Below are 14,286 nucleotides of genomic sequence, written 5' to 3'. Positions count from 1 at the left end.
GAATTTTGTTGGGCTATTAGCGGCAGTTGTGTTTACCTGTCTTATCAACGAATTACGCGCGAGATGTGTTTATCTGCGCGTTATAATTTGCAATTTATTGAGCGGATTTACTTGTTTACTGATTATTGTTTATGATTGATTAATTGTTTATGAAGGTTATTGACTTGTCTGGTTTAAATTTTGCGTGTCAATGTAAACTGATGCTTGCTTGTTATAATTTATCACGCAAGGTTTTTATTTACACCATGCAATAAAGTACATCAATCTACTGAGCCAATTCTTAATTTAGAACCTAATTAATTTTGTTTACAAACACTTGATATGATTGATATACTTTGCGCTTAGGGTGCTATATTAATGCAGCATTAAATTTCTGCAAATGTGTTCGAAAAATTTTAATTATTCAGACATAAAAAATCAGGTACCTTTTAACAATCTATCAATCATTTAACATGTACTGACAGATGAGCTTATGATACCACAAAGATATTTTAACATATTTACTCTTTTAAAACTGATGTAAATTAAAGATACTTTTAAGCCTTTAAGTATGAAAACATCGAAAACCAAAACTTTAACTTTCAAGTTTTTCAATTAACGGTTACTTTTAAACTTAAAAGCATTAAATTAATCGACAAAGAATCATTTTCGTGAAGTTAAAACAAAAATTTTACCAAATAAAGTTATTTCTGATAATTACCGATTATGAAAAGACCTACTTTCAAACATAACATAATGTGTGTTATCGCATCAAAGCATGGGAACATGTCAAAATTTCACTATTGTCTCTCAGACTTAAGCTGTTTTACTATATATAACAAAGCAAGTGTCATGTAATATCTTGTCATTTTGCTCAGTCTCTAAACAGCAGACGCTGTTATCTTGCACACAGTTATTAAATGCTATAATTAGGAGCGCGTTTTATTTGAAGAGCAAATACTTTCAATTGGCTCGGTCGATACAGAAAAGTAAGATAGCAGCAAGTTTACAGCTGTAAGCTTATTTAAAATTAGATTTCTATGAAATAAATGTTTTTTTTTTCAAATTTAGTTTTTTATTTGAGAATCTAAACATACGAATAAGCATTAAATTTATTTTTTGTTAGATTAGATTTAAGTGTAAGTGACCATATAAATAAAAACAAGTATTATTTCTCGGAAATTTATTCTGAATTAGTCGTTGTAAAAATATTTCTAAAGCAAAAAAATTCAAGAAGCAAGTAAATTTTACTTTAAGCTCAACAAAACTTTCTCCCGGTATACAATATGACAAGCGTAGGCGTTACACGAACAGTCACGAGTTTGCTGCGAAATGACAAATGTTTATTTGAACTTTATTTTATTTTTATTCGCTTGCAACCGTACAATCCTTCTCTGTCACAACTCGAGTGCCTTTTAAACAGTTCACTTTTCATTTTTTAAATTTTGCGTTTAAGCCCTAAAAACGCCATCAGTTTACATTAGAAATTCCCTTCCAAGCACTTAAATTTTTTCCCTTCAGAGAACTTCTTGTTTTGAGTTTTTCTGCCTCTGCTTGAAAAAAAAAGAAGCGGTCGTCTGGGAAGCGGTTTCGAGCAGAAAGAAATTATTCAACCCTGAAAGAATCTTGAAAAAAAAAAGCTTTGAAAGCTGTCGTGGTGAAAATTTTTAAGGAGCTGTCAAGCGACTTAATCTCATTCTTCTTCGAGAGGCGAGTAAAACGCCCCTCAGATAAAAAGGAAAGTTTTCGAAACAAACACAGAAGCGAGTGCACTTCAAACCGTGCCACCCACTTAAATGAGAAATAAATTTAAAAGTTTAATCGCGCCATGCCTTTCCCTTTCGCAGAAAGCTACTTCACAATATGCTAGTGTTGCAATTAAATACAGATCAAAATTAAATCTGGCATTGCCGTTAAAATCCGTTCAAAATATAAAGTAGCTAAGTAGCACAAGAGAGTTGAAGCGGTTGAAAATGTCTGATGATAAGAAAAAGTTAGTAGGTGGCTCGCTGATTTAATCACTGAGGAAAGTAATTGTAAAAAAGATCTCACAAGCATATAACCTTGGCTGACTTGCGCTGTACTAATAACACAATTTTACTGCAAATTTCAGCGTAATTAGCTGCTAAACTGCTGTTTTGTAAACATCAGGCGTCCTAGATGGCTTTGAAGTTGCTGTGTTTCCAAAAAAAAATATTTGTTTAATTGAGGTTAATTGTCCAGTAATAGCTTTAAGTTGTTTCAACACTCGAAATAAAATTCATGTTAGTGCAAAAAAGCAGTTAACAATATATTCAAACTTGTTCGTTCCTTAATTAGCGTCTTAACTGTAAGTATTAACAAGCCTGTTGAAAAATATTTAACAAAATTTTACACAAATTCAAAATTGTTAATAGAAAGCCAACAACATGCTAAGCTTAAGGTTCGAGATTAAGTAAAATCCGCAGCATGGTAAAAATCCTGAGTAGAATTCTAACTAAAAAAAAGCTTGAAAAAATAAACTAAAATTGCGCGCGTGCCTTGACAGGCCACTGCTTCTACTGCTGCTGATATTTAAACTAAAATTAGAAATTTGAGCCATGAACTTGCCGCGAACGGAAGCATTCGAAGTATCACGGAGTGAATGATTTTTGATTTAAAAAAAATGAATTTTGCTTATAAAGCGCGCGACGTAAACAAAAAGCGTGGGATGAATGTGCGGTGCTAAAAATAATAAAGTTTTTTGTTTCATTGTGCTTTTTTAATAGGTTTTTTTTCAACAGCTGTTGTATTTTTTCGTGTTTTTGAAACCTTTGCACTTTCATTCATTGTTAAATATTTGCTTGCTACCTGTTTAAGCCTTGAAGCAAACAAGTTGTTGGGACAAAAGCGGTTTATACATAAAACTTTTGTTTTCATTTCTCGGCAAAAAAAGAATTTGCATGCAAATAACGTTTATTTATATTTAATCCGTGTGTTATGCGTTTGTTTCACTCAAACCGCAGTAGGCAAGCTTTAAATTCGAGCAATGAAAAAACTGTAAATATGCTCACATATTGCACGTGTTTCGCTGTATTAACGTTCAAACTGCAAAACAAGTCAGCTGAGCACAATGGGCTCCTATACATCAGTTTAACCTGGCAATTTCTCTTTTGTACGAGATACTACGGCCTCAATAAAAATCAACACAATCAAATACTTTGAATATTTTTATCTGTGCGTGCTTTTTTTATAGAAAAAGACATATGGCATGATCGGTTTTTCGTCGTGCACACACGAAGAAATGAAGCTTTGTAACGAACTTTTTTAAGCGTTTACGAGCTTTTTCAGCTAGGTGTTTGTGAATTAGAAGATATTTTCCTACTCTTTTGTTTACAAATTTTTTACACAAACATATAATTGGCTTCTCGTAAAAACCGGTTCGAAATTCAAAAATTGCTCGAAATCCATTTAAGGTAATGGTAATTTAATTTTAACGAAGATGCGCAAAAGTTGAAATAAGAGCTTATTTAAGTTGATAAATTTATTATGAAATGAGGTAAAATCTGAGAGGTAAAAGGGTATACTGTGAAACTGAATACTATAATTTAAAATGTCTGAAACCAGTTGGTATTAAGGTAACAAATATTTTTGTGGTATCTTTTTCTAAATTGTTTTATAGCACTAAAGTGTGTTATGAAACTTAAAATATTTAATGAGGAATGCATTTACTTTTAATTTATTTTACAAAATTCAATAATGAAAATACACATTTTAAGCATTTCGTAAATTTTGTTTTTAATTTTGATACAAAATATAATCGTCCATACTTAAACATTAAAATGTTTAAAATATGTTTTTTTTATAAACGTGTTTTACAACATGTATGACATAATTATAAAATAAAATCTAGAAAAAATAACCTGAACAGTTTTCTGGAACTTTTATATGCAATTACTTTAGTAATTTAAAGTTTTTTAAGGCAATAATTTTTAAATACTAAAGTTTATACAGAGCTTAGCAAGTGTGAGAAATGTCCTAAGAGAAATCGAACCTTCCTTTTAAAACGATTCTCAATTATTCATGTACTTTTCTTATTTATCTCATGTGTTCTTTTATTGATAGAAGTTTTCAAAGATAATTTTGCTAAAAACAACCAACAAAATCTGTAATTAACTTTTCTATCTATGAATTGCATATATTTGAATGAGTCTAAAGTTTTTTGCAAATTTTACAATTTATAGCTTTAGTTTTATCGAGTTTTCTTTGTTTTTATTTTCAACTAACATGCCAACTTTTCTTTTTTTTTTGTTCCCAGCCTAAATGTTTGTATTTATGCCAATGTTATTAACACTTAAAACTGAGTATTCCATAACACAAACTATTAAGACTAGTAGCAACTTATTTTAATGTATTTTCTTGAAAAACGTCAAAATGTTTGCAGCAAACAAAACATGAGTGAATTATTCTGTAAAATAAATTTATTGCATAACACATTATTATAGCAGCAGATTATAAAGTTCAAACTGCTTATAAATTATTTATGTGTGCATACTTTAATATGATTTTCAATAAAATTTTTTCAAACAAAGTCACTTTCAGGCTTCATTTATTAATTAAAACTTGTATATGTTAAAACTTAAATCTTAAAGCTTTACTGATTAGAAAACAATATTTGTTTATAAAATATCAAATCTGACTTTTTAATAAAAACTCAGAGCTAAATCAAAAGTACTAAAACAAAACTTATCGGCCACAAAAGCCACTAAAGGCATTAAATAAGATGTGATGTTTATGTTTCAAAGAAAAAAAAACTTCGACATTGTTCATGCGTAACGCTTTTAATTGATTTATGTTTGCAGTTATCATGTTTTAAAATTCTCTAGCAAAAAGTTGAAGGGAAAATAAGCAGCGTTGTTATCAATTTACTTTTATTTTTATCTTATTTGTACTCTCTGCACGCACATCAACAAAAAACGCAAACATGCAAATTGTTTAAAAAAATTAGTTGTTATCAGTTTGCCGTTTACCAAACATGTTGCCGAAACAAAACGAAAACATTTCCTATTTTGTTCCGATCACGTTTTTGTGCCGAATTTTGCTGGAATTCGTTAATTAAATTACCATGCTTAGTCATTTAAGTTTAACACAAACCTAAACACAAGGACGTACGTAAACACTCGGAAGGCAGTTTTAAAATTGAATAATTTGATTTTAATGACTAGAAACATTAATTGTTCGTCGTTAAACTCGCTGTTTTGACAGATTTGGAACTTCCTTGAACCTACATGCAGAGGTTCAACTAGAGTGAAAAATTACCAAAAACAAACGGAATGTATTGAGAAACGCTCTCACTTGTTTCGGCCCATAGTTAATACTGAATGGCTTAACATGCACCTTCTCAGTAAGCAATTGTTGCGTCATAATGTTTGCACAAGAATTTAATTTCTGGCCACAGCTTTCTGAGAAGCTGTCCGGTGGGCGCAATATGACACTGTTTTACATAATTTCAGGGTAAAGGGCACAAACACAAAGCGCTTGGTTGCCAAGCGACCAGGGGATTTGCTGACGTCTGAGAAGCTTTAGAGAGCAATTTGTAATGCGATTTGAATGGGTTGTGATGCAATTTCGCCGTAATCTTTATCCCTCTCAAGCCCCCATTAAAACAAAAGCAGAGGATATAAACGACAAAAGTGATGTTTGCGACTGAGGTCGGGAAATTCTTCAGACATGCAGATTTCAGAGATTAAATTACTAGTGAAAGACAACAGTTGCTCTTCAATAAAGCAAGAGATAGGTTAAGACAGTTTTTATATTGAGCTTATTTGCTTAAAAATTTTCAAAACAAATGTACTTGCATTAGCTTTTGAGCATCTTGTTTGTATATATAGTTTTTATTATGAAGACTGTGCTTATAGTAATATATGTCAAACATAAACCTTAATTTAACTTTAAGCTAAGTTTCTATAATGTTCTCAACATCTATTAAGAGTGTTAAGAGTATTTTTATATATTTCAAGTGTCTAAAAAAATCAAGAAAAATAGTCTAATGAATACGAAGTTTTGAGATCTTTTGTAGATCTTAAAGGTTGGTTAAATAAAATGATATTTTACTAAATCAGTCAAGCACTATTGGAGAGCTCAACTTAAAACTATAAAAAGTTATATTAAAAATCAAGTCAAAAATTTCAAAATACATGTTTTCAACAAACCCTTTTCAGCCGTTAAAACATTCACAGAAAGAATTTAGCAATCCAAAATGATGACAAATAAATCATATCAAACTAGCTATTAGCGAGAGTTATCTCTACACGCTGTATGAAATTAAAACAAGCCAGGCAGGCCACATAAATGAAGGCTCAGCTGCGCAACCAATAACAAGCAGGCAGAGCTGCCTGTCAAGTAAAAATATAGTGGACTCTTTGTTCTGCCATCTCGCCGAATAGTCAATGCATGTGACTGACGTTTGATTACAAGATAATTGTGTTGAATGGCGAGTGTGATGAGAAACTATCAAGACGATGCAAGCGGACGTCAAACACAAAGCAACAGTGTTTTGAGGACCAGGGGTCAGCCAGGGTGCAAGGCGACGCCGAATATTTTTATCGAGGTCCGCGCTCTCTTAGGACGGCTTAATTCGCTTGTAACATAAAAACAAAAGTGCTACTATTCGCAGCGGATAACCGTTGTGATACGAGGATATAACCATCAGAAAAAATAACTAAACCCAAATCGCGCTCGAGCTCAAAACAAGATAAAAGCTGTCGAGTATTAAACAAACACCTCACAGCAGCGGTGGCCACCTCATACAAAGTGAAACGTTCAAACGTGCAAAAGCGACGCCGAGCAAACTTTCAGCAGCAGAGAAAAACTTTCGCTTTCTCTTTTCAATGTGTGTGTAAACGCTGCCTGCCCCAAAGAATGCTTCCAAGATAATCGATTAAAGTTGAACTTGAAGCTATTTGCTCGCCTAATATTATCCCGCTGTATATATGTTTGTGTGCTAGGTGTGACTTTTATTAGAGCAAACCGGTGGAATTGGCCTCGTTTTTAATATTGATATAGCGCTAAAAAATTTGCATGGACTTTCACTGACCCGCTCTCCAAATTACTAAATATTTTTAAGTCAAATTATTCAATTTTCTACTGGTAAACATATAAGAGGAAATTTAAGTAAAAAACATGTTGTTAAAATTTATAAAGAAAAAATTAATTCAATGTATTTGTAAAGCATTTGATTTAAATTTATAATCTAAAAATAACTATTTATGTTAAAACTGTGTCTCATATTTCTAAAAAACACAAAAACACACACAGCAATAAAGTTCAAGTACAGTTTTAACATTATGGCATACGTGCGTAATCAATTCTAATGTAAATATTTACCAAAAGTAGTCGATACAAAAGGGTAAAAATAGACGCTGGAAAAGTTTGATCAGTCATTATTCATTGGCGGAGAGTTTAAAAGACCTTAGTTTACATTACTGCGTATTTTTTTGTATATATTTTTGTTAAGTAACGGTGCAATGTAAGTTGTTGCGACGGCTGTGCAAGAAATTTAGTTGCCGTAAAAAGCGCTGAACAAAGTCTGCGGTGTTTTGTTTTGCATTGAATGAGCAAACTTTGTTTTGGTGTTTATTCTCAGCACGAAGCAACATTAAAAGTTTGTGCTTTCTTTCAACCGTATTGTACTGAAATTTTCACACTAACTCTCAGCTACTTACTGTTATAAAACTTGGGGAAAATTCCCACGTGAATTAGTAATGAAGCACTTACCAGCAGCAAGAGAAGGCAACAGCAGCAGTGATGTGTTTTCGTGTAAATACTCGCAACCCGAGTCATTCCAATTTATCAACTCAACTCTTGCTGTTTTCGTCTCTTTGTTGTTTTCCACTGCACAAATTTTATTCTCAGCAAAAAGTTTCAGTTTCCAGTTTTATAGCTGTTGATCTCTTTTATTTCGAAAGTTTAAATGACTAAACAGCGTCTGAAATATTGATAATTCAACGATTAATCTGTTAATTTGCGTGCGCTCATGACGGGCTGTTTAGGACACAAAGGTAATTTATAAACAGTGATGATAAATTTTATTGTCTTATAAATAAACACTGCGGTGCTCCTTTGCGGTCATAAAACTTATAATTAGTATTTTAATTTGTTTTTATTATATTGTAAACCTTTAAATTATGTTTGCAATTAAAATAAGAAAAACCAGTGTGTGACGAAATATTTCTTGAAAAACATAACTGCTATTACAAATCGTATTTATTCAACCCTAGTTTTATTTAGCATATAAATAATGTAAAGCAATAAATTTATTAAAAAAACATTGTTGAATTTACAGGATTTTAAAAACAAAAAGTAAGTAATTAAACTCACAAAGTAAGTCTGCAATTACTTTAATTTCTTTAAAACCAAACAAACTTTATCAACTAAGCTCTAAAACTTTTAGCTACAATTCAAAATATGATCTTAAAGTAATCTGTTTAATAACTACTGTAAACAAAAACGTAGTAAAACAAAGCTCTGTATAAACAACCAAAGTGTTCTATTTAAAAAACATCACCTCAAGCAATGACTCTAATGCAGCACACACACGTTAACCGATCTTATTAAAACTAATATGCCTGCAGGTTGTCATACATTGCAGGAAATTAAGCGTTCGTTTAATTAAAAGTACAAAGTATAAACGCACTACTACTACTACTAAGTGCTATACGGATACCTTAATAACATATCGAGCTGCTAAGCGCGTTTCTTTTACTTTGTTTCAAAAATTTCTCTTCTTTTGTTTTTACGCCGAGCAGCGTTCTCTCGTTTTAAATTTGAGCTGACCGAAGCTCAGTGCGTTTAATAAATATTTAGCAAAAAATGTTTTTCTTTCGGTGCTAAGTAATTGCTGGTTGCTTTTTTGGCGTGACCGCTTTGTTGTATCGCGGCTTTAGTACCTTTTAAGTTGACTGTAAACAAAAATTCAAATTGTTCATTTCTGCTATGTTAACGTTTTAAAAACAAATAACTGAGATTTCGTTTCAGAAAATTATCATTTTGTTTTTTGCTAAACAAGTCCTAAATAAAATGTTTAAACTTTTCAATTTTTTTAAGTAAACACCAATTTTTTTGTCAGTCGTTTTGTTAAACTGAAACATTGAATATAAAAAAGTCGTTTATTGCTACATTCCGACTTTTTATCTATAAGTTCTTGTAAAAGTACAATACACGTCTAAAATCACAAAACTTGAATTATAAAAAGTAGTTTAAAGAATTACTAGAACTAAATATGTACTTCAAAGCCCAATAGCTTCAAGAAAAACTAAGCAGTTTTTATATTGCAAATAAAATTAACTGTTTAATTAATTGCTTTTATTGTAATAGTAAATACGCGTTACCAAAAATAAACTGCAATTTATTTTATGCTGCTTTGATTCAGCATCTAGTTTTAGTTTAAAAGCGTTTTCATGTTTCGTTGTTTATCATCGATTTTAATAAACAAGCAAACAAATTTTTATTGAAATTTGACACTTTATACTTATTTTTTACTTCCTACTTTATAATTACTAATTCAATTAGCACGCTTTTAAGAATTCAACAGACACAATTTTAGTTTTATTTCCTAAAGCAGTCTTGAACAAAAACGCAAAAGTAGTTGTCTATTCCAGACCAGGTTTACAAAACACCGAAATTATAAATTAAAAAATATAGGCTGAAAAAGTCTTTTTATTGTGTCTGTAACGTGTTTGATATTTCGCTGGATCGACGGCATGACATTGACCTTATCACCAGCTTGTTCGGCTAATTACCGTTGAAATCCTCTCAAAATGCCATCGCAGATTAGCGACTTTCCGCGAAAATCAGTCAGATTCACAATAAAAACAGCAGGTTTATGGAATTGCTGTTTCAGCGAGTGGCAAGTTGAAACAATGGCCTCGTTTATTCGCCAATTTTAATAAACTGGAAACCTCGGTAACCGCTATGGTGAAAAATAGCAGACTGCCGCAACACCTGCAAAAAAAAAAAGTTTCTTTGTCGAAACAAAAAAATTTAATCGCGGCACGTGCTGCTCATGAAAGGGGTTTTCCCCGACCAAAAACCATTATTCTTGCAACCATCGGAGTGTCAGTCGCGCTAACGAGGCCTCTAATGTGCTTACAACTGAGTAATTGGGTGAAGGCGGTGTGGAAGTTTGTAGGAATTAATTTCTAATTTGATTTGCAGCTCGTAACTACCTTCTAAAGTTTCATATTCAGACGTCTGAATTCCCAATATGCAAAGTTTCGTGTGAGTCAGCTTTAATAAGTTTTGAATGAAACGCTATTATATTTTTTTTAAATCAAAAACTTTGGATTTTCAAGACATCTTCCTCTAGCTTTAAGCGTTTTATATTATCAAGGAGACACTTAAAATTAGTGAATAATATTTAGTTACAGCATTATAAAGCTTTGAATAAACTAAAATGTATAAACAGCCTGAAGATAAAAAGCTATTATTAGCATTTATATGAACATCAGGCTTTTATAATTTCGCATAAAATAACTTATCTATATATAGAGTATACCTGTAAATAGTAGCATACCTATATATAGTAAATAAACCATGCTAGTAGTCAGTTTATTTGTGCTTAGACTAAATTTTTTATTAATGTTTTAAACCGCTAATTAGCTAATTGTATTATAAAAATTTTATTTTAAGCTAGTCTAGTGAGCATTTATATTTTGGTTTTAATTAATTTTAGAATATAAAAATGTAATCTGCAAATAAATAAAATAAAAGTTGAATTTGGTAAAACTTCCTTTTTTGAAAAGAGGAAAATATTTATTGAACGTTTTTTAATTAATGAATTTTTTCCTATAATTTAATGCTTAATAGTCTAATTGAGTGAAACTTTGAATTGTAATTAAATTAAATCATTCCTTTGGTATTTAATTTTTGTCAATTTTTACCTTCATTATTATATAAAATTTTCTGCGGCAAAATAATGAATAAACTTTATTTAATTAATTTGAAATAAGGTGATCACAACCTAAAATTTCTATATAGTCCAAAAGTTAATATGATTTAATCAAGTTTACAAATAATAACTTCGGTCATTTAATTCTTTCACACTCACACAAAGAAGAGTGTGGAATTTTAAAAGCACATATTGACAAATAAGATTAAATTTCATAACACCACTTGTATGCACAATTCAAATAAAATTATCAGTGATATAACTGTCGTTTTTATTTATTTAACTTTATCCCATTAAGTAAATAGTTCAAAGGCTGATACGTTTTAGCAAAGCTATTTTCTATTAAGCTTATTTGTTTACACGATAAGAGGCTATGTATAGATTTGAAAGCTGTAAATTTTATGTGTAAAATTTATCTACCGTTGTTTATGCGTTCAACAATAGCCTACTTGTTCATTAAATTTTTAATTGCACTTGTCAAAAATAAATTAGAATTGTCGGTGCTTTATACTTATCATGTAATGATGAACGAAACCTAACGTAAACAACATAACTTAATTTGTTTATTCTAGCAAATTATCCGAACTCAATCACTTTAGTACGAGCGGTTTTAGTCTTTAATTTATATAACATGTCAAACAAAGTTTTTTGAGCATTCTCGATGTGTTTAGTGGTACTTGAAGATGTTTACAGTACTTTAATTATCTGTCTGGACGCTAAAGTAAACGTGCAAGTTTATAAGTTCTAAAAAGTATTATTAAAAACACTTTGTCATAGAGAAACAAACGACTTTCAGAGAAATCAGAAACCACTAAAACAGCTGAATTTTCATACTTGTTTTTGTTGAATTCTATCGGAAAGTGATTTTGAGCACTGCCAGCGCTATTTCGGGCATTATCTGGAATAATTGCTTGATTTAAACTAAAGATAAGGAAAGCGCCTCGTGAGTTGAACGTACGAAATCTTTGTCACACATTCATGCCTTTAAATGGCTTAAAATTATAGGGTTTAAGACAATGATCTTAATAAAGATGCTTGGCATTCTTATTGCCAGGCAGATAACTTGCTCTTAAAATCATTTACATAGTAATAAAAAGCGTTTATTTAATTTGTTAGGTGTTGTCGTCGCAAAAAGTTTGAAATGCTCAAGCTTTTGTATAACATTTATAGAAGGTTTGCTTTGACTAATTTTGGATAAATATAGTTGTGAGCTTTTAATGCTGATAGAACTAAAACTAAACTATTTTCGCTAAAGATAATAAAGATAACCTTTGCTTTGTTGAAAAGTATATAGTAGTAAAAATGCAACAATTTTTATCTTGTTAAAATTATACAAGCTAGATTTTAAGTTTATTTTCATATTTATTTTGATACCAAATTGAAATATTTTATAACTACTTTAAAGTGCTGTTTAATTTTTAATTATAAGTAGTAGTGAAAAATAAGCATAAGTAGTGAAAAAGTTAAATATTTTTTGAAGAATCAAAAACTGAAAACAGTTTTCAGTTTATCCAATTATATTTTGTTTTTAGTAGCAGTATTTATTTTAATGAGAATAGAATATATAGTATCTTAAGGTCGTTTTTATCATAAAATTCAAAATATTATTAAGTTACAGTGAATATAAAAACTAATAATCTAATTATATAAATGATTAAAACTTTAACAATCTAAATTTTGAAGTAAACAAACTTTTCTTAAAATAAAATTTATAGAATTTTATTTTTAAACGATACAAAATACTGTTAATAAAATTGCCACTATTATAGTATCATGTAAAATTTAAATAAAGAATACAAATACTTTATAATTTTTAAATTTTAACTGGATGTCCTGATTAAAGATAAACCACATGAGCTTTTATTTTAAGACTTATTTTGACAAACATTAACTTTTAAGGTAATTACGTAAAAAACACATGTACTGTTATTATTAATTAGCTTTTAGTATGAACCTAAATACTTTTGTTTATTTATAGGTTGTAATTTTGTTTACAACTTTTCAATTCAAAAATTAAAGTAATTGTTATTGCTTATCATAATGAAAACACAAACATTTCAAGAAAAATTTGTTAAATATATTTACTTTAAATCACTCTAATCTAATTTATTCGATTTTTAAATTTTATTAACAAAATAATGTTTCACTTGCTTGAACCAAATCAAACGAGATCATCAGTTGAATAAAATCTTGTTCAAACAGAAAATATTCTAATTTATGCTAAATAAAGCTTTGCAATAGATTTTTTGATTTTAAATGATATAATGTATTAAAATAAAACTTGTTCGTTTAAATGTAACTAAAGTAGTTTTCCTGCAAACTTCGTATAAAGCGTTATGGTTTGAATGCAGCTAAACTTGTTGTCTTTTAATCAATTAAGTTTTTACAAAACACACAAATTTTAGAAGCATATTCTATTTATTAATGAAATAAGTTTAAAGTTTTTGTTGTACTAAAAAGAGAATTGTATAAGTTGTTTTAATATTTTTCAAAAAACTACTTTCTTAGGACTAACCAATAAACTAAATTTTCGTTTCTAAAACACCTTACATATAAAAAAACAGTTTTTTTTATGAAAAATCTTTAAAAAAAGTTGTTAAAATACAAAACTTGTTCTAACTATATATCTTTAAATTTTTGTGTAGTATATGATATACATTTATAGCCAGTCAACAGCTTAGCAAGTGCTTAATTCAATAAAAGACTCAGTATTTCTAATAAACATATGTTTGTATTAATAAAAGGCAGTGTTTAATAACAAAAAAATAAAAAGTTTAACTATTATTTTAACTAAGTTATACAATAATTCTACAAAAAAAAATATTGTTTTAGAATAACATTGTTTTTGTTTATAGTTTTTATAATTTTTGTGAAATTTAAAATTGTTTTTTTTTTAAATATTAATTGATAAAGAAAGTTATTTGAAATTTAAATTCTTTAAGCTAACTAAAAAAAATAAAAAGTAGATTAACCTATTCAAAAAAGTTAAAAAACTATGAATAATAATAACTACTGTGAAACAATAACTTAAACACAAGAAAAATAAAACAAACATTTAAAAATAACAAAGTTTAATTTCCTCTAAGGCTTTAAGGTCACAATAAATTTAAGAGGTTTAGTTGGTATTTGTTTTTTGTTTGACAAAGTTTAAGTATTTATAAGCAGTAATTTAAAAGGTAGTTAACACCATCGGTTAGTGCTTTCGTTATACTGAAGAATATTTAATTAAAATTTATTATTGTTATTAGCAGATCCAATACATTGATAAAATCCGTAATAAATAAACTTTCAATTGTTCAAAACACGTCCTAACCTATAACCAGTAGTTTTTAAACTCCTTAGACATTAATACATTTAAAATAATCCTGAAAATAAAAAAACTGTAACCGCCTAAAAACTTA

General features: G+C 29.3%; 1 protein-coding gene across 2 annotated transcripts in view; it reads right to left on the bottom strand.

Annotated features, from left to right (window-relative positions):
- LOC145830175 (ADAMTS-like protein 1) overlaps positions 1-7,913 on the bottom strand; it is a 46,256-nt gene extending 38,343 nt beyond the window's left edge. For both annotated transcript variants that reach the window (XM_082938079.1, XM_082938078.1), the window contains exon 1: positions 7,714-7,913. In XM_082938079.1, the coding sequence (XP_082794205.1) occupies positions 7,714-7,779 (66 nt within the window). In that variant the 5' untranslated portion in view covers positions 7,780-7,913. The remainder of the gene's footprint in view (positions 1-7,713) is intronic.
- Positions 7,914-14,286: the final 6,373 nt, after the last annotated feature.

This window comes from Thalia democratica, chromosome 2 (genome assembly GCF_965202585.1).
Source record: "Thalia democratica chromosome 2, ktThaDemo2.hap1.1, whole genome shotgun sequence".
Taxonomy (NCBI): domain Eukaryota; kingdom Metazoa; phylum Chordata; class Thaliacea; order Salpida; family Salpidae; genus Thalia; species Thalia democratica.
The sequence above is the reverse complement of the archived record's forward strand: the minus strand, read 5'-3'. Positions and strand labels throughout refer to the sequence as shown.